This window comes from Poecilia reticulata, linkage group LG1 (genome assembly GCF_000633615.1).
Source record: "Poecilia reticulata strain Guanapo linkage group LG1, Guppy_female_1.0+MT, whole genome shotgun sequence".
NCBI lineage: Eukaryota > Metazoa > Chordata > Actinopteri > Cyprinodontiformes > Poeciliidae > Poecilia > Poecilia reticulata.
Genome location: NC_024331.1, coordinates 12,007,929 through 12,029,315, shown reverse-complemented (window position 1 = coordinate 12,029,315; position 21,387 = coordinate 12,007,929). Strand labels below are relative to the sequence as shown.

The 21,387-nt window shown below is 40.2% G+C and overlaps 1 protein-coding gene across 1 annotated transcript; it reads left to right on the top strand.

Annotated features, from left to right (window-relative positions):
• The first annotated feature begins 1,611 nt into the window (after positions 1-1,611).
• cc2d1a (coiled-coil and C2 domain containing 1A) lies at positions 1,612-17,535 on the top strand. Its single transcript, XM_008410554.2, has 28 exons — positions 1,612-1,782; positions 1,956-2,015; positions 3,187-3,328; positions 3,637-3,740; positions 3,915-4,148; positions 4,257-4,566; positions 5,537-5,646; positions 5,730-5,802; positions 6,331-6,432; positions 6,988-7,115; positions 8,549-8,621; positions 8,771-8,910; positions 9,285-9,372; positions 10,495-10,571; positions 10,703-10,798; positions 12,047-12,160; positions 12,376-12,434; positions 12,636-12,752; positions 13,240-13,313; positions 13,401-13,459; positions 13,561-13,712; positions 14,499-14,589; positions 14,671-14,826; positions 15,303-15,434; positions 15,511-15,637; positions 16,642-16,718; positions 16,804-16,851; positions 16,932-17,535. Exons 2-28 carry the CDS (start codon positions 1,959-1,961, stop codon positions 16,962-16,964), a joined length of 2,973 nt encoding a protein of 990 aa, XP_008408776.1. The 5' UTR covers positions 1,612-1,782; positions 1,956-1,958; the 3' UTR covers positions 16,965-17,535.
• Positions 17,536-21,387: the final 3,852 nt, after the last annotated feature.

Genomic DNA, 21,387 nt, shown 5'->3' with positions numbered 1-21,387 from the left:
GTCGTTGGTGTCTTGACTTCTCTTCAAGTTGGAGCGTTCCAGTTGCTTCTCCAAAACAGCGCAGCTGGGTTTTCTGTCGTCTTCAGCGGCGGGCACAAACATCTGGGGTTGGCCTGGCGATCTGCTACATTCTTCTGAACCTGTTTCGCTTCCGTTGGTAGAMTCTTTAGTTTGTTCGCAGCTGGTCTCCAGCTCAAAACGATCCCTGGGATCGCWGACAGYGGTCTCTTCTTTCCCATTATTTGCGACGTCTGTGGCATCTACCTCTTCTGAGTCATTTTCATCTGCTTTTGAGAGACTGGACCGCTCCTCTCCCTCATGCTGTATATTTGGGACTGCTGCACTTTCTTGGAGATCAGTCTGCTGCAGCGTCTTATCGGCTTCTTTAATATCTCCTTCTGCATCCTAATAATTAAAGAAAAAGTCTGACATGTCAGTTTGTTTAAATGTAATACCATTCAAAGGCTCTGTTCAAGTCCTAAATACCTTTTGAAGGGGAACAACCTGGACCTCCTGGGAGGATTCATCAGTTGGACAGGTCCTTTTCTTTGACCTCAGGGACCGAGTCTGGGGTGGAGCCATGTCCTCTTAAAACATACAAAAACATTCCTAATCAATTAAAGACAGTAAAGCTGAAACAATTAATCGATTATTGAAATAATCGTCAACTAGTATAGTGACCGATTGTTAACTGGAGTTTAAAAACATATTTGATGGGTAGGAACTGAAAGTATGAAATTAAAGATACTCTACTACCTCTAAATAAAAGTCAAACAACTGCACTGAATTTCGAACTCTGCCTTKTTAGTAAATAGAGTCCACCTTTGTGGTTTACTAGAGAACATTAAAGAACAACCAGCATMATAAAAACAAAGGAATTTGTTGAACAGGTTATGTATAAACCTATGGGGAAGCTTAAAGCAGGGAAAGGTTACAAAACAATATCTCAAGTATATTGAACTTTGTGTAGTGAATATGAAAAATCTCGAGGGATATTAAACATTTTTGTAAAGCGATGATTATAGACAGCTATATACAAAATAAAAATTAAGAATTTTTTAAGACAAAAAAGTAAAAAAAAAAAAAAAAAAGTTTTAATAAATAATACGAGTGTTTTAAAATTTTTATTCATTTATTTATTTATTTATTTTTACCGTTGCTGTTAAACTTTGTTTCCCCTTCGGTCATTTTTGCCAACTAAAAGAAAGAAAAAAGTTCATTTAAAGATATGACAGAATACAACACAATGCAAACAAGATTTTAAAATTTTACTTTACTAACCATCAAATATTTATTTTAGGGTAAACAAAGCTATTTACACCGAAAGAAAATATTCACCAAAATATTTGAGCATATAGCACCCAAATTACACCTAGCTAGCTCAGTGAAAAATTGTCGTGAACATAACCGGCATCTTAAATTAAGTTATCAGTTGAGTTCGAGCAAAATTTTGTCTCATTTTCTATTTAGTCTCTTAATGTTAAGGACTATTTAAAAAAAAATAAAAAATTCACCAACCTTAAACTGCTCACCTGAACTGCGTGTGCCTTTAACAGGATCAAACGTCACTGCTTTACGTCAACTATGGGCGTGTTTTCGACCAGCCGTAAAGCGCCATACAGGAAGTCATTTGCACGGCTTACTGTTCTTGTTTTGACACCTCAAACTAAACGCTTACATATAGGAGTGCCCCTCTTTGTTTACCTGATTAAAGTTGTACGGAAGGAGTTTTAAATCTGAGTGACCGAGCTGAGCAAAGCGACATTGAGTAGAGCTGTGAAGGTAAAAACAGCCAGTCAGAAAAAGCAAAAGCTGTGAGGTTTCTTTTAGCTGGAAGCTAACAGGAGTAGAGACGCTAACACGATATGTGACAGTTTGGATMATTTTCTTTGCCGCATTATTTCAAACAAAGGGATTTAATTATTTTAACTCGTTTTTCTCACTGGTGTTTACAGCCCATGAGTCGCAGCAGGAACCCTCCTCCCCGGGGTCAAGGGGCAGCCAGAGCCAAACAGGTAACACCWGTCATATCCCATAACCAAATCTGTGAATTGTGCCTGATGCTAAAATTATCTCCTGGAGTTAACTAAATGAAAAACTGTCTAGTGGAAAAGTACTGCGTTGATGTTTCAACTGACAAGAGATTGGAGGTATTTTTAGTCATAATGTGTAATAAGGTTCAAATGATCAGTCAGTATTAAAAGGAGAAATAAAACGGCTAAAGAGACGGCAAAGAATACTGGAATTAAATAAAATCAAAACGTGGAAGAATAGCTGAGGCGGAGCTCTACAAACGCCACAGAAATGTGTGAAATGTAGATTTAATAAAATGAGTTTACACCTAACAGCAATGTAAAAAAATATATATATATCAGTAAAATACAAGATGCCAGAACTAACAGCTGTGGATCCTACAGAAAGCTACTTCCACACCTTGAACCTTTTAYGTTGGATAGAAAACTTATACAAATTTGAATGACGAACTGAACTAAATGCACTRTTTGATAACTATCAAATCAGTTCAGTTAAACTGTATGTGTGATTGATTGAAATAACATTTTTGTAAAGTAACTTGAAATGATGTGTTGTGAATTGGTGCAGTATAAATATTCTGAATTGAACTAAACTAAAAATGTAATTACTCAAATGCAGACTCTAATTGCTAATTGGACAATTTCTGAAATCAGCTGGTTGTCAGAAATTTGATCTTGGAGTATGAGAGTAAAACGGGCTTTAAAAAATCCATCCAATCTATTTATTTTTAATTGTTAAAAAAATGCAGCATACTTTATGTTTATATCTTGCATAAAATCCTAATAACATTTATTGAAGTTTGTGGTTATATTGTGGCAAAATGTGGAAAAGTTAAAGGGTGTGACTGCTTATTGAAGGCACAGTAAGGTTGTGGTTTAATTATAAAAAAATATGTCTTGCTTTTCCGTTAGTGCTACACATTTGATTGTAGGACCATGAGGAAAATATTATAACTCATCAGATATTTTTGGGGATGAGTGTGAAAATAKTTCCTGCAGCAATTCAAACTGTTCAAGATCCTGACTGAAATCAAATCTGTGCTGTGGTCAAAGCTTAAAGTGTTCTAATGTGAACTTAAAATGATGTTTTGTTGAGGTAGAGAATATTAGTTTTACATGTAATTCAGCGGTTYTCCTTCTGTCTGGCTCTCAGATGGGGCTTCTTCTCGACCTTACCCCAGACGGAGGGATGGACGATGGTGGAAAYGACGAGGACCTGGAGGCAGAGCTCCTTAGTTTGGTGGGAGGAGGAGGAAAAGGAGGGAGACCACAAGGGAAGAAAGGGGACGGAAGATGTGAGTGTACTTCTCTTGCTTTTTACCGCTTGAAAGATGGMAGGAAAAATATGAACAAACCCGAGGGATTAGAGGGAGGCTTGGAAACAAGACTCAGTTTATTTCTCTTAAAGAATGGAAAGGTAAGAAACTCTTCGTTCAATCAATACAGAGAGAACAACGTCCAATTCAGAGGAAAAAACCACTGAACATCAGCTAAAATCAAAGAGAAGGATAACGACTCTCACTTTAAAGTGTTGATYATGGATTCATCTTAAATGACTCAACAACAAACCCTTTTTGGTTTGTTTTTAATTGTTTCTTTTCAGCTCCTGTTCCAATGGCTGAAATTGAGCGAATGGCGGCTCTGTGTATGAAAGATCTGGACGACGAGGACATGGGAGACGAAGATTTGGATGACGAAGACCTGCTGGTRAAACACACACACTTTTCATCAATTTTAGACATTAAAAATAAGGTCTTAAATCACATTATTGGGCACTTTTTGAATTACTCACAATATCCCACATTTACCTTTTTGTTGCCATAATGATGCAACTCTTATCTCAGTTGCTTTGTGTATTTCTTGTTCTTGCTCTGTTCGCAGGCAGAATTAAACGAAGTGTTGGAGGATGACGAGGCGGACGCTCCTSCTCCAGCGCGTCCCGCTGTCACTCCCACTGTTCCTAAAGTGAGCGTCTCTTCTCCCAGCGCTCCCGGCGGAGCGTCAGGGTTGGAGTCTCGCCTGTTGGAGCGCCTTGATATGTATCAGAAGGCTACAGCCAATGCCAAGGCTGCAGGCGAGACCAGTAAAGTGCGAAGATATGACAGAGGGTTAAAGGTAAACTGATAAAAACGAAATGGAAAAATTTCCCATGTGCGACATTACGGTTCTCTGTTTATATACAGATCGACTCTGTGTGTTTATGACTGTCCTCTCTAATTGTAGACGTTGCAGTCCATGTTGACGTCTGTGAAAAAAGGGAAGCCAATCAATGAAGAGGAGATTCCTCCTCCGGTTGCCATTGGCGCAAAATCAAACGCTCCAGCCGAGCCTGAACCCGTAAAGGAACGAGAACCGCCCACGCTGATTCCCTCCCCTCCTTCTAATCAGAGACCACTGAGGGAGCCAGCGCCAGAAACTCTGAACACTAAACCTAGACATCTGACCCCTCCCCAAAAACCAGCTGCTGCCATCACCCCAGGAACGCCTGCCATCTCCCCCCTGACGCCTAGTCAACCTGACGCCCAGCACTCAGGTAACTGGGGACCCCTTTCACAAGTCTTACTAAGTATATTTAGTCTAGTTTCTGGTCCAAATATCTTATTGCGCTTGCGATAAGACAAACCAACTCAAAAGTATCCGATTAATAGTAACTATTTGATTGTTGAAATAATTGTCAACTCATTTAGTAATCGATTAACTGTTAACTGGAGCATCCAGGTTAAAAAAAAAAAGTCATTTTCTGAAAGAACAACATATTCAGATAGGTAAGCCAAAACTATACAAACAATATTTACGTTTTGCATTTAATATGAGCATCACGTGGTTCAAATTCAGTGGAAAAATGTATTGTATATTAATATTCAATTATTAATCAATTAATTGAAAAAGTAGTCAACATATCAGCCCTTCACTATACTGATGTTAAGTAAAGCAGAAATGACTGAGCTTTTCACGTGTTGATGTTATAAGTATGTTTTTTGCTACAAATGGTCAAGCGTGTTGTTGAATCCTGGGCAATAAAATATTTTTCTCATTTAAAAAGGAATTGAATTATTTATTTGCACTTTTAAATATGTTTCTGATATTGTATGAAAAAACTGAAATAAAAAATCTGTAGAATGTGCCATTTTATGATCTGATTAATCGTCAAATATAATCAGATTTATTGATAACTAAAATAATCATTAGGTGCTGCCCTACATGTAGCTTTTTAGCAAGATATAGGAGCATGGTTTAAGTCGATAATTTTTTAATATTGATAAAGAACTAGTTCCTCTGACATGTTTTCACTTAAAACAAGATATTTCCCCATGTTTAAGAACTTCAAACAAGCTCCTATATCTTGCTGAAAAGTTAGTTTTATTTTATTTCAAGTGTATCAATCTATTTACACTAGAAACTAGACTATAAATACTTGGTAAAATTTTATGTTTTTGCTGTGTAGAATCACCTAGTCTCCGTAACAGGAAACTAACTTGTATTGATAATTTCGCTCCGTGTAGAGCTGAAACGGGCAGTGCTGTCCAGACAGAGGGAGTACAAGATGGCTGCCATTCAGGCCAAGCAGAGCGGTGACGTCAACCTGGCCAAGCAGCACTACCTCACTGCCAAGGTAACACCGCTACCGCTCTGGCAGGTCCGTTTGCCTCAAAATGACGGAGAGTCAACGAGGTGTTCTGTCCTCCATCGTTGCAGAAGCTCGACTCGCTGGTGGAGGCTGTGGACCGAGGGGAACCAGTGGAACTGAGCTCGCTACCTCCCCCTCCAGGTGAGTGTGCAGCACTGCAGGTAAAATGAGAGAAACTYRACAAATMTCTCAGTTGAGGATCAGGCAACAGGAGCAGATATCTCTTCTGTTATGAATTCAGGATTAAAGACTGGAGCCAGTGCAGGAAACTTGATCTTTTACGGTTTTTATGGGACAGATAAGAATTATATTAATGGCTTCATTTAGACAGAGCTATTGGTTATGAATGTTGATTTTTWTCACCATGTTTAAACGCTGCAGCCAAGCTTTATGKTTTTTTTTTTAGTYTTTGAGAGTCAGTGCTGTYGGATTTAGTGAAAACATTTAGCATTATTTGATGAGTTGCAGGTATAATTGAACTGCGTGGCATATTATTCTGACCACAATATTCTGAGTAAATATGAGCCAAATCRGTTAATTTATTAGTTATTTAATAAGGACTGATAAAGTCTAAATCAGGAGCACCGTTTAATTTTATTTAATTTCACTTTAAGTTTTTGTTACTAAGGTGACCAGTACTTACTTCTGCACKGTTCTGATTATCTGCAGGAGATTCAGTGGAGCAGCAGAGTGCACCTGTTCCTCCTCAGGCAGCTACCAAACCTGCTGCTGCTCCTGCTGCTCCTGCACCCACCCAGACAGCCACCAACAGTAAGGATCCTCCTTTTTCAGTGGTGCCTCTTAAACACTTTATGTGTTCACTATTTTCTTACGAAAAAAAATCTACAATCTTTAAATAAATGTACCTAAAATTGCAGTAGTATAAACTTTCACTGAGATTTGAGCGCATTTAAAAAGTTTTTTTTGTTTTGTTTATTGTTTATTAAAGTTGATCAGAGGCTGAAGGATTTTGTTCTATTTTTTTCTCAGTGTAAAAGATTTGAAAAAATAATCTTTTTTTTCTCTTAGCCAGGCAAACATTAATGGCAACTGAACAGGAATCTAATCAGTTCTGATCAGTTGCAGAATTTAGCCACTAGGTGGCAAGATGAAGAAGAAAAAATACGTTTAGACAAAACAAGAATCAAAACACAAAACCTTTCATAAAGAGAACATAGTTRATGGTAATTTTAAGGTATATTAACAAACATGCATTAGTTCTGTGTTAAATGTCTGAGTGGTAGCTCAAATATTGTTTTTGAACTGTGAAAACAACATAATCATGTTAAATTTCGCATCYAGGAGTATTTGTGTTTCTTTCTACAGACCTTCCTGCTCCCAGCAGCGTGGCAGAGGCCCTGAAGCAGAGGATGGACATTTACAAGCAGGCAGCAGAGGGAGCCAAGAGCAAAGGAGACGATCGGAAAGCTCGCATGCACCAGCGGATTATTAAGGTAGCCTCAATGATGCCTTTTTAAAGGGAATTTCTTTAGTTTTTCCCTCCCTAAGAATTGACTCATCACCTTACATGGCCTGTGTGACTGACCTTTTTCATTTTGTTTTGGTATCTTGGTGGTGTATATTTGACTTGAAAGATTATAGTGTCATTGTAGAACACTATAGTCGAGGGTAAACTGATAAACCAGAAAGATGGAGTAACATCTGTGAAAAATCCCTAGAAATCTTCAAGGTTTTGTTGATTTATTCTCACTTAAAGGAGCTGAAAATAGAGCTGCACACATTAATCACATTTTAAAAGCTCACTTGCTTTAAACATCTCACAAAATTAGCTATTTTATCAATATAACTTTTTTGACACATTGGGGAAAATTTACAAAGCTAATTGCGAGTCMTAACGGGTTCCCAAACTCCTTTCTGATCTTCTGTTTATTTCTGAAATTACATGCAGAGGAAGATCTGCTCTTGTATCAACTGGACAAACGGTACCGCTCTGTGTTAACACAGTTTGCCTGGTTTTAGATGAAATATCACATTTCAGGCAGAATTTTGTGCTATTTTCTTATTAATTATGTATGTTGTAGTTATGGTGAGCAGCCTCATATTCTGGAAAACCTAAGGTGTTTGTGTGAAAAAATACCACCTGCTGAAAGCCAGTGGTATTTTTGACATGGGATAAAACGAAGAGCGGGAACCTGCTGTGGCGCTTGCTTTGAGCATCAGGTCAGGGATTTCACAGACGATTGAAGAATTTATTTTTATGTCAAATACATATTTTTCAGTTCAATCAATGCTTTTTATTTTTGAATGATTCTGCTAGAAGATTTTCTTGTGCCTCTGCGGCGCTGCATTAAAAACATTCAGATCACCTATTGATTCAGAACGATCTTGGTGTGATTCCTGCCTGAAACCGACAGGTGCTGTAAAGTTTTGAGGATTGCGTTGTCAAGTCTCAACTAGTAGCTCACTGCAAGAAAATATTTGTCTGCATCCGCTGTGTTTGTGACTAAAGCGACTTCAGCACAGATCCTGACTAAAACCGAGGTGCAGATCCATCTCGTAGCAGCAGGAAGTGATTTACCTGGCTGGGTCTGTGTGTGTGCTTTATGATTCCATGACATGAAGGTGTTTGTAAAACCTGTGCTTGGATATTTTTTATTCTCTTCAAGCGTAGTTTTTACACTTACATCAGTAAAGTTATTTTTGAATGTGTTCTTGGACGTAGTCTCCATCTACACGGGTTTCCATGACTTCTGCTGAGGTTTGGCTGTATTGATGAGTTTTTTGKTTTTTTTAACCCGCCATTCTGAGTTATTTGCTGCGTCAGCCACTTTTGTTTTGCTTGCCTCCCTTTTTCTTTCGGTAGCGAGCCTCCCAGAGTTTTGTTTTAAATCAAAACCATCCATGATTTTTTTTCCTCTGTTCACAGCAATACCAGGACGCCATCAAAGCTCACAGCGCAGGCCGACCTGTCAACCTGAACGATCTGCCGGTGCCTCCTGGTAACTTCCTGTATATTTTGTTTCCGGTTTTGACTCCAGTTGTTAAGTTTTGACTTGTTAAGCTTATTGAGTGTGTGTGTGTGTGTGTGTGTGTGTGTGTGTGTGTGCGTGCGTGCGTGCGTGCGTGCGTGCGTGCGTGTTTTCTCCAGGCTGTCCTCCTCTCCAGGGCTCAGAGGGGAGTCAGCAGAACCTCATAGGTGTCCTGGAAACGGCTATAAAAATAGCGAATCAGGATGCCGATGCAGACGATGATAATGACGACGAGGATGGACAGAAAGAGGCTGCCAAGGTGGGGATGAAAAAGATGGAGAGCTGCACAAAACGGCCCAAATATCCCAGTGCAGCCAGGAAATCTGTCTATGGATTAAAGAAAGAAAATCTTCATTTGGTGCCATTTCAGCTCCTGCAGCTTCAAAGAAAGTTGTTTTTTTTGTTTGTTTGTTTTATCAGTATTGTTTCCTGCTCTGCACCTTCTACCCACTGCAGGATTGCTTTGTTGCTTAATGACTTATGACAAAGCAGTAGCTACAGAAGCTTTTCATGTTAATGTACAATATGTTAGATTTTTTTTCTCTATTCCAAGCTATGCCCACAGTTTAAACCATCAGCCAGACATCTGTTTGTGGGGGTATTTGGTTTGTCTGATGATTTTCCTTTCTGCAGCCTGCAGTGCGTCCACCTGTGCAGAAAGCAAAGTCTCCGGCTCCCCCAGTCCCTGCAGGATCCTCGGCTCCAAAACTGGGACCGAAAGGTTGGTTCAAAACTCAGCGTGTTCTGCCTGTAGTGCCTTAATAAAAGAAACACTTGAAATTTTATGATGTTGTGACATCGTAACGATTATCTTAGTAATCATTTATTCAGTCTGATTTTAAAAATGACATATTCTACAGATTTATCATTTAACTACTTAAAGTTGTTTATACAATATTAGAACTGCATGTAAATATACAAATAAGCAAACAAAATAAATTTTTTAAAACAAGAAAATTAAGATTTTGTTGTCAAAAATGAAGGAACATAGCATTACTGTAATGAATTTGAACCGGGKGAAGCTAAAACTATGCCATTTGAGGAGTTTTGGTTAAAACATATGTACAGACAAAGTTTTTTTTTAATCTTAAATGGAAATGCTGGAGATGACGGTGCAAAGAAAAAAGTCAAGAAAATTAGGGACAACCCTGAGCTTCCTCTTCATGAGACTGTCATAGAAAAACAGTGTCTTTAGTCAGAGGCATCTTCAAATTCGTTGTGATACAGACTGCTACAGAAGATCCTTCCTGCCCACAGCCTCTTTAATAAATGAGTTACAACMACTTTTCATTTCCCTTTGGGCTCAATAAACTATTTTTGAATTATGTTTGAATTTAAAAATGTGCAGTTTTGACATCATTACTGCTCTGAATGTGGGKTTTTTTTTCAGCAAATGGCCTTTTTTTAGTCTGTATACTCCATGTAATAATTAATCAATTGCCAAATTAATTGACAACTTTTTTTCTGTAATAGATTCATCGCAATTAATCGTTACAGCTCTAATAACTTTTAGCGCCAATTTATGTCATGTGAGTTACCACAAAAGGCAGTGCATAATGAATCGGAAGCAGAATGGTTTAATTTAAACCAAACTTATTTAGAGCAGCTGGATTTACACTGAGTTTAAATTACACTCTGTCAATTAGATAACTTCTGAAGGCAGTTGCTTGCGATAGATTTTCTTTAGGGGTGTCAGAATAAGGGGCATGAATGTTACTTCCTGGTTGCTCAAGCACRGGAAATGCCAGGTTTCTGGAGTGCAAATACTTTTGCAGGGTGCTGCTCATGTCTGAAATGTATCATAAATCTAAAACCCAGATTTATGTTTTCACTGCATTTTCAGCCCAGCAGCAACTAGACTTTCTGTTGCTAAGACGACAGGCCTTTTTGCGTGCAGCGCTTCGCTCCAAACAGATGAAGGTGAGCTACGGGTTGCTTATTTTTTCCCCCACCTGTTTGGTGTTTCTCTGCTGTTTGTGGACATTTTGTTGCCTGTTCTTGGCAGTCTGCTGCGCGGCAGTGGATGTATTCACATAGTTGGTCGTTTTCAGGACATGACTGGAGCAGCGCAGCACCTCAGGCACGCCAAAGGACTGGATCCCATGGTTACGGCTGCAAAGTCTGGCCTTCCTGTTGACATCACAAAGGTTATAAAGATATTGGCTTTAGCTAATAATTCTTGCAGCTGCACTCAATGCAAAATAAACAGTGGGGCATAAGTTTCCATACCTAGAAAAAAATAAACATTTTATATTGGACAACTATTTTTATTTTTGTGGGATTTTGTCATTTATTTCTGCACGTCTTGATCTGCAACATTTCCAGTTTTCTGAAACTTGCAAATAAGTTTTGCCACCATGTGGTGTGTGATGCTCGCTCCATGTTTTCTGTTAAAGTCTCGTGCAACCATGCGACTGCTTCCTGATCCAGCCATAAGTATAATTTCAATTCTTTGCTCTTTTGTCAAACGCATCTTCTTGGGTATCAGAAATATAAAAGAAGTATACATTTTACATTCTTCTACGTATGGAAACTTATGGCCCACCCTGTAGAAACAAGATGGCGGAAAGTCGGACCTTTTTACGTTTTCTGTATCTGCTTCCAGATGGGAAGCTCTGTAGTCATCAGTCATACATTATTATTCCACACCAACATCTTTCATCCCAAGTGATTTTTTTTTCTTTAAATCATATCCGACTGTTTTATTCAGCTATGTTTCATATAACCTATTGATTTGTCTGACTCAGCCCCTCCACGGATTTACCCAGAATATTGTGTTTCTGTTTGTCTCATTATCAACGGGACATCACCTCAAACCGGATGCTCACTTCAAACCAACAGAGAAACATAAACAATATTTGAATAGATTTCAATGACGTGTTGCAAATATTCTGGTAAATGTAGGCAGGGGGATATCTCTGATAATTTTCTTTTTCTTTACTGATGTGAGAGGCCTTTCAGACAAGATGCAGACAAACAAAATTTTTCAAATTGTGAAAGGCTTAGACACGACACAAAGTATTTGTCTTCCAATAACCCATTTTGTTTGGTTTTCATAGGAATTGTGATCATAGATGTCCAGAAACTTTTGTTCAAAAGCAGACTTGGTTGGCCCCATTTATTAAACTGGGCTTAATACAGGAAATTGTGACTTGTATCCTGTTCTTGCTGCTGAGAATAAACAAACATGTTCTACTCCTAGAAACTAGAACGAAGCTAAATGTATTTAAATGAATGCAGTTTCAACAGTTTTTGGCCCATGTGGTAAAACAAAATGTACACTACAGATTTAGTGCTGTTTTGTTTTTGTCATGTTCGTTACTCGACTGTTTCTGGAGATTTTTGTTTCTGTTTTTAAACACTTTAATCACATTTTTCTAACTGCTTCGGATCAGATTCCAAGCGCTCCAGTGAGTGAGGATGATTATTCCCTGGGCCGTTCCCGGGCCTCTCCTCGCTCCAGTGAAAAGTACCAAGCACTCATGGATCTCCTACGAAAGCAACACGAGGTTAGAACCTGTTTTGTTTAAAAGTCTGTTGTATAAATATTCCTTCACGTCACCTTTTAAAATGTGTGCACCGGTCTCTTGATGTTATTGGATTGTGAATCTTTTTATAAATCTGTAAGTTATTTTCCATTTTCTCCATATTTTCCGTCCCTTTGTTGTCGCATGTTTTCTTACCCACAATCATCTTCTTCTTCTTGTGTCCCAATGTGAAACAGAAATGTTTGGGCCTCTCTCAGCAGTTCACACTCATGGGCAACGTAGGCGAGGCTTTGAAGTAAGGAACATATTTTCACTTCTCCTTTTTCCCCTCGTATTTACACTCTGAAAAGCGTCATGCATTGATCATCCAACACTCTTGTTGGGTGTAACAATTAGCGCGGTCTGGCACGCTGCGCTTTGACGGCTGTCTCTGCTGACTTCAGATATCTTGCACCGTCAGTGTTTGTGCAAAAGCCTCCCTTCTGTCTCCCCTCAGGTCTGAGAAGCTGGTTGAGGAGACCATGAAGTACATAGAGCTGCTGAAGAATGCCCACGCCAAGGGCCACCCGGTCCCCAAGTGCCTCACCCAGGAGAGAACCTTCAACTCTGCAAAGTAAATCGGTTTCATCCCCATCAGATTTCACTCTGTCTTTTTTATATTTACGGATTGATCATTGGGATTCTTGAGGTTGAATTAGTTTCCCGAAGAAGCTACTCATAGTTTGGATAACAAAAATGTCGTCCTTAGTTATAGAAATGTAAAAGAGAAGTCATTTTCTATGCAGTGAGAGGGTCATAGAGTTAAACCAGAGGGATTATGTTAGATAAATGTGCCGGAAACAAATAGAAATATTCCATTTAATTTGGTTTGATGTCATTTATTTCTTTTCCAATGAAGCAGGGTTTTAATTTAGTGAAATATGTTTTGGTCCTGGAAATGGACCGCTTTACCTCAGTAGTGTGGGAGATGAGTCAGAGTGACTCACTGTGACTCAGTGAATCTCTGTTCCAGCATGATATCAAGCTAAAAGCTGCGTGACTCATAAAACAGCCAAAATTATTTGGCTTTTATCCTGATTGGTTGTTTGTCCGTCACACAGGATCAACTCCAACCTGTCTCCCAGTGACCTGGTACTATACATCATCCGAGGCATCAACCTGCCGGCTCCATCAGGTACGGAGGACGTGCGCGTCTTCGAGGTTTAGTGCTTTGCAACCTGGTAAATCTGAGGCCGTTCACACCGAACTCTTGACTCCACAGGCGTCTCTCCTAATGATCTGGACGCCAGCGTAAAATTTGAATTTCCCTTTCCCAGCTCGGTGAGGCTCCGTCTTTTGCTCGCCCGGTTGTTTTGAGTCGGTGTTGGCTGCACGCGTCTGTGCTGAACGGTGCGTTTGTGTGTGTGTGTGTGTGTGTGTAGGAGGACGCCCAGAGGGACAAAACCGGCACGGTGAAGAGCAGCAGCAGTCCAGAGTTCAAAGAGCAGTTCAGACTCAACATTAACCGAACCCACAGAGGATTCAAACGGGTTGTTCAGTCCAAAGGCATCAAGTTTGAAGTCGTCCACAAGGGGTAAAACTACTCACAGTGTCGGCGAAATGTCAGGGAAAAATACACTATTCAATACAATATATACAACTGAATAAAAAAAAGCAATGATTTTAGTAAAACTGACTGACTAGAAACAAGCTAAAACAAAGAGACCCCAGAAGATAAAAGGGCTGATGGGACTCAGAAGACTATAAATATTCAAAATAAGTACAAATTTTGATTAGCGGGTTGTTTCAGCTGCTGAAGCCGCATCTAATCTAAGATGTAATTCAGACCTCAGCTGCACTAAGAGCTACTGCTTGGATTAGAGGTGAGTGATATGGACTTAAAGTTTTGTGGTACTGTTGTGATGACAATAAAAGTGACGGTATGAACCATTTATAACTATTTTTTTTAGATAACTGTATGGTTGTGACTGCATGACAAAGCGATTATAGCCCAACAAATCCTGCTCTTGAAGAACATTCCCATTTGCACTGCGCTTCTTTATAACTAAGTTGCATAAAAAAACTACGATTTCTATCACTAAGCTGCTCACAGAAACGACATCCATGCATAAGAAACCCCGGCTTTTAGGATGAACATCATCATCTAGTCTTGACTAAAGCATGAAAAGACTGACTGTCAATGCAGTAATTATATGTAAAGGAACTAAAATAGAGCAAACTGATTCAACATTTAGTAGGAGACGATTTAGAAGTTCTTCTTCAGCCTCAACAGGAAGTTTCTAGAAAGCTCTGAAGCTGCATTCAATCAGTGCATGTTGTATCTTTTGCCATCTACTTTCTCGTCCCCGTGTTTCTGCAGAGGTCTGTTCAAGACGGACAGAGCAGTGGGCACTGCTCAGCTGAAACTAGAGGCTCTGGAGAACCACTGTGAAATCAGAGAGATCATAGAAGTAAGCGTCAGTGATCAAAAAATGTACGGTTCACATGAGCATTTTTGTTGATTCTCTCTGAGAACGCGTGTGTCTGGACAGGTGATGGACGGCCGTAAAGCTACCGGTGGGAAGCTGGAGGTGAGGGTGAAGATCAGAGAGCCTCTCTCAGGAATGGACCTGCAGCCGACGACGGAGAAGTGGTTCGTTCTGGAGCCGGTGTCGCCGCTTTCTCCTCCAGAGAGGCAAAAGGAGCGAGTGAGTAGCTAACAGTTTGCCCAACTAGGTGACGTAAGAATCAGTAAAACACAAAGGCTTTTGCTTCACGCTCCAACATTTTTTAGTTTGGCACTAGAACGAATATCTTGGAGAAGAGACAAAGATGTCAGAGAGAAAATATATGAGAATATATGAGAGAATTAGATGACTGTCTTATTAAACAGGGCAGTTGGTGTATTTCTGCAATAAGCCTTCCTGCAGAAATCGTCTACGTCTCACCTGAGTCTAGCAAAGTTTACAGCAACGTTCAGCGTCCTGTTCAGAATATGAGAAATGTTTAGATTTTTTTTAAATCCACAAACTGACTTTATTTGCATGTGCTGGGCTGTGTGAACCATATTTCCACTTAGTTAACCATTACTGATCACCTCTAAACGGAAATGACTTACAGCAAGTAACGTCTGAGGACAGTCCATGTTGATGAGCCGGGTCTGTTTTCCCTCTGCCCCTGTAAGGCCCCATCTCCTCGATCTAAACCCAAACACGAGTTGAGCAGCAGAAGCAGTCGCCCCGACGGCTCTCCTCCGCAGTACAAACTCCACAGCTTCAGCCTCCTCAACTACGACAAGGAGCGGCTGGAGAGGAAGGTTTGTGTAATCCAAGCCTGTGCGCATGACATCTGTTTAGCCAAGGCCTCGCTCGCTCATTACTGCCGTCTTTCAGATTGCAGATTACCAGAAAAACCATCGCGATCCCCCATCTGACCTCATTCATCAACACAAAGAGGTCACGCACAGGCTGCGCTGGCAGAAAGCTCAGCTGGAGCGAGCCTCTCCTGCTCTGCTGACAGGTAGTGCACATTCAGATTCGTGGCTCAAAGGTTTATCCACACACTTGTCTCCATGCGCATCAGACTCATCTGATGGCTTTAGGCGTTGCATAATTTAATTCTGTGTACGTCGCTCCTTTGCGAAGCTTGTGCTCGGTCACTTTCACGCTCATTTCAGGTTTTCTAATTTGGGACRTGAGCGAAGGTTGCACTCGCCCCACGCCAAGTCTCAGATCGACCTGTGTCCGAATTATTACTACTGCATGTCAGGCGCAGTGAAGATATGTTTATTCTGGGTCATTTTAAATAGTTTTTATTTCTGGACTTGCAGATCTCTTCATAAATATGAAGGTTGTTAATACCTCAGTATCATAGGATACATATGTATGTACTTGTCTGTCACATGAARTCTAAAATGAAGGCCTTAAAAGGTCTTCAATTCATTTTGAAAAGTAAGTTTAGCATTAATTTGTTAACCACAGGCCTTAAATTTTGTCTTAATTTTCCATATTCTATGTTTTTATTTCTTGCGGGATTTTTCTGTCAAGCAATCGTTTGAGTCTCACGCAGACTTCTTCATTGCATTCTGGCACTCCAGGCAGTTTAAGCTATTGCTTACTGACAGCTAACATACCTAGCATAGGTGTATTAGCTAGCTAGCTTCTTTTTCCATCTATCATGAGTAAGTGATCATTTATYGCCAGTTGGCTGGACAAAGTTTGTATGTTTCTGTGGAGATAAAGGTCTTAAACGCCTTTCATACTGGTCTTAAAAAGTCTTAAATTGGAGTTGATGAAAACTGAAGAAACCATGGTAAAAATCCTTAAAATTAGTTTTGACAAATCTGTAAAAGTTTAAGGGCTCAAATGCATTTGAGAGACACTGTATTATTTATTTATTTTTTATTAAACTTGCTCAAAAATCTGGTTTTGCCATCATATCTGTGTGTTTGCATGTTGTGACTGTAACGTTTAATCATGCCGTTGTTTTTAATTTTGTTACCCGTGTTTTCACAATATGTGCAGAGTATGAACATGTGCTGCTGCGCTTCGTCCAAGGACTTTCTGAGTCTGTGAAAAAATACTCCAGCCAAGGCAACAGGGTGAGTGTGGGCGGGTCAGAGTAGTCGGATGTTTGTTGTTGTTTTTTTTTCTCATTTTCATTCTCTCTCTTTTTTTTTTTCATAGGAAGCTGCAAAGGATGCCCTGGGAAGGATGAAGATGGTAGAGAGTGAGGTAAAGGCGGAATAAAACTCGTTCCGCTTTGTTGCCTGCGAGTCAAACATACGTAGTTACACTTTGTTTCTCTCGTACAGCTGGAATCCCTCAAACGAAAACGCACAGGATGAAAGAGCAGTGAGGTGGAGACTTGGCTGCAGTACTGTTATCTCTCTCATTCACACTCGCATACCGATGCTACAGAACGCACCTTAAGGCGTGACGATGTGGTGTCCAAGACAGCTGCATGAACCAACCTCTCCTTCCTCTGTCTGTCTGTGTGACCTGTTTACCACGTGGGCTGTAACTACAAAGGGAGGCGGATGTCRAAGGAAGCATTTAGAGGGGAGAAGAACGTACTGAATTATTTGCACTTATTAAAAGAAACACTACAGAAATTTGCAATCATTTTTGAACGGCGTGGGAGAAAATCTATGTAAGGGATTTTATGTTTTACATATGATACCAGCTTTTTTGGTGACCAAATATACATAAATACATATATTTGTATGTGTGTGTATGATCTGAGGTGTATTGAACCAGTGGATTGAGGTGGAATTAACCCTTTCTTGCGGCATTTTCCCTGTGTAATGAGCTTAATCTAATCTGTCTGCACCAGTGTTCCCAGATTACAGTAATCTCTTCTGTTTGGAGTGTCCCGATATGGGGAGGAAAGAAAACTTAAAGGAACAAAAAAAAAAAGAAAACAGGGCTTCGGGGTGCCGGTGCTTACATCCCATAATGAGGGATTAGTTTGTGTGTCACCGAGGAGACGACTAGAGCAAGACGCTGAGAYGGTGTTAGAGGGAGGCWGGAAGAGGAGTTTGGATTCCTCCTCCATTGTCTGATGCGTTTTCAGGTTTTTTCCTYGTGTGGTTCCAGTCTGAAACCCAAAGTTATTCATACCTCCCAGAGATTTAGATCCAAAATGATTTTCCTTCAATCAAGGAGTTTTAAAATGCAACAAAGCAGTGAAAAAGAGGGTGTATCGATTTCGACTATTTTATTAATTAAACGTGTCATGTCATAAATTATTTATTCCCCTCTAAATAATCTTTAAAAAACGAATCTTTATGGGCTTTGCAGCAGTCAAACTCTTCTCTGTCTGTAATTTCCATGGATTATTATTGGGATTATTATTGTGGTGATCTTTAAATCTGCAGTTTGTGGTCCTCCACGCCATCACCCTCATTTATTTATTTTTTATCCGTTTCCTTTTCTGTGTCTGTACTCTGGCTGCAGCGCTGCAGAATGTGCATAGTACTACGAGTCAGAAGAAGCATGTTGGTAAAGTTAAAAGCTCGTTTAGATCCAAGTCTGCCAGTGGTATGAATAATTTTGAGCCTWGCCTTGCATGCACTCATCCTCRGCATGGATGTTACTCAGTTTGGCATTTTACTGATTTATTTTAGTTATTTCTTTCCTGTTCTGGTTTTTTTTTTTTTTTTTWWWATAKARAWRKKSWMARWSTCKMRWRTGWRAAWAYACMCCCYCCCCAAAGTTTGATTGTGAAGAGCCTATATTTTATTTTATTTTTATTGTGACTGGATATTTGACCACTCTCCTTGTCAGAATTAGTTGAACTCTGTTCCATTTGGTGGTTTCTGGGCTCAGACCTGCTTTGGGGCATAGCTGCTAATGTTCTGTAGGATTGACRTTTGGACCGTGCTAGATCCTGCTTCATCCAGTCCAAAGTYRGYTTTGATTTGTTTGGGATCTTTGTCCTGTTGGTTGGACACCTGGCTGATAACTTGAGGTGATAACTTGTCCATTTGGGCCAGCTTCAAGGTGTGAGTTTTGAAACATTGGAAAGTGACAGTGGTCTCTTTATGATGGGGATGAGTCTTGGTGGTTCCTGGGTTGTCCCTCTACCTCCTAAAATGTCGGTTTGGGTCGGACGGTTAAAAGTTAGATAAAGATGTCTTCCAACTGGATAGTAATGCCAAAATCGCATCAAAACTGGGTTTGAAACTCTGACATCAACCTTCCTGGTCGACATTTCCAAAGCCCCAGTATCAAAGCCTTTGAATGTTGAACTTTGCTCAAAAGCTCCTCTTGGCATTTCCCCCAATAAGTGCAGTCACTTATCAAGCCAACATTATGCTGGAAGCTTGTTGATGGCTACCGGAAGTGCTAAAACTCAGCTTGTTTTAAACGTTAAAGCTGCATGTTGTCATACTTCAACCCCAGCTGAAGAATGTCCCCCAATAAGACGAGGCGTAGAATCAAAACCTCAAATGAAAGCCCCCTAATTAACTRCTGGAACTGTTTTCGGAGGCTTATCCCGGCTTGAATGTATTCACGCTGTCGGACAACAATTCATTCATTCCGCTGTCTATTGGAAAATAACGAGCAGCTGCTGCGTCTTTTGCCGCTGGTTTCTGTGGTGGCGTTTTGCGGAAACCAGCTGAGACCGCTGGCAGCAGCRCAGCGAACGCCGAGAGSTCCGACCGCGGGAAGGCTTTGTGCCGGTGGGCTGAGGTAATTGCTCGAATAATCCTTGTTAAGAAGTTGGAGCTCGGAAATCTCTCTAAACTTTTGATAAACGTTTTTAGTTGCATAGTTTGAGATGGACATTAAATGACAAGTCTGTTCACAAAGCTGCTGATTTCCGTTCACCCCAGGGTATGGCGACTGACTTTACAGACGTTTAAACGCTTGTTTGGAGCCAAACGCGACAGCTTTGACGCTTCGCTCTCTGACGCATGCATGCAGTAGTGCAGTTTAAATGCTGATTAATCTGAAAAGCTCTGCATTAGGAGAGATTTAGATGTTGTGACTTTGACTGGCATCGATGCAGGCTCTGTGGACCAGCTGTGCTCAAAAGTTTTCTTTAAAGTTTTTGTATCGCAGAAATAAACGAAGGATCACCAGATTTWGCCAAAGGTCAGTTTTACAGGTTGGTTTTCGCATCCACCTGAATAATGTGTAGTTGCGCCACTGTACATAGGCCCTCATAAATGATGTTTGGCGAGCTGCAAAGAAGCAACCCGCTTTTCTTACCAATCAGCCAGCTTCCAGCAAGATTCTCTCTCGATATTTGAGCAATTTTCTTATCTGTAGTTTYAGAAAACGTATAAATGGGATTATTTCCTGGGATGGACCATCTTGGGAGAAACTCCAGAAGCCGTATGTTAAAGCTGCAGTATGTCACTTTTATAAACCGTTGGTTTCTTACATGTTTATTTTGTTTTTTTTTTAAAGCTCTCACTATGTTGTGGCGGTATAACATGAGACAGATAATCTGTGGAAAGTCACGCTCCTTTCCTCTGCGGTCATGCTGTTATTTGCAGAAATACACTCAGAGCCAGGAGGAGAATCTTGGCGCTGTCAATCATACGTGGGTATGCGCTGTTCACAACCTCCATGTTTCTCTCTGCAACCCCACGGCTTCTTCAAATCAGCAAAGCCTGCCATGAATCTTCAGGCTACTTGGCATGACCGCCGATGACGGCGAATAAATGCTTTTCCTGGAGCGGTAAACCTGTTTCTCTGCCAGTAGCGCATWTTAGAAGTGTGTACACAAGCTTGATTGACGACACTAAAACCTTCCTCCTGGCTCTGATTGGTCATTTTTGTCCAGGAGTGGTGCTTTTCTTCAGACAGCAATAGTAGGAGCTTTTTTCCCCACTGATTGCCTGTCTCATGTCTCATTACGCTAACAGTTTTAACAAATGCGTAAAACAACATTTTGTTATAAAAGTTACCGACTGCAGTATTAACTGTTCTAAAACCAACTCCGATGTAGTTCTGGAATCAGTTTCCTGTTTGAACATCCAATCATGTCCAATCTGATTTGTGCGGTACACCAATACAACTGGTAGTGAAACATACTCTCACCATGATTCTGCCACCACCGTGCTTGACTGTTTTAAAACTATTTTTGGAAGGATTCCTGAACAGCCTAACAAAAGTCCTGGCCTCATCCTATTCCAAACTGATGAGCTGTGCTCAAAAACAGAGTCTGAGTCAAGAAATCAGCCAATGTAACCGAGCCGTTCCTGGTACAAGTGACCTTAMTGCAGTCAGAATGATGCCAGAAAGTGTGCAGGACATTCAACTGGATATTAGCGGCAGTGTGTGTCTGGGTGTAAAATGTTGCTCTTGTGTGGGTTTGACAAAAATAGTTGTTTTGAAGTTGTGTGGTAGTTTCACCATGTTGAAAGAACTCTTTAGATGCATCATTAAAAGCCAAAACCTCCATGTTTATATTGAGCATTATTTTGACCGTGACTGTGCATTTGTAGGGTTACTGATGGACTTGATGCTTCGTATTTAGCAAGAATGAGTCTCCATACTTTATGTGTCTGCACTGATGCCCATTTGTTTGGATGTGGGATTTATTTTAGTAGCTTCCACGTTGGATGGTGGAGATGATGATCTGACGTGGCGTCTGTTTTTGTCGTCTTARAAGTCGGTGTGTCCCAATACTGTAACCTGAGAATGGAAAAATAGGAGGAAACGCACACAGGAATGTCTTCTTCAAAATTTATCAATATGAACTTTATCTTCATCAAGTGATAGCGGAAAACAAATCTAAAAAAAAAAAAAAAA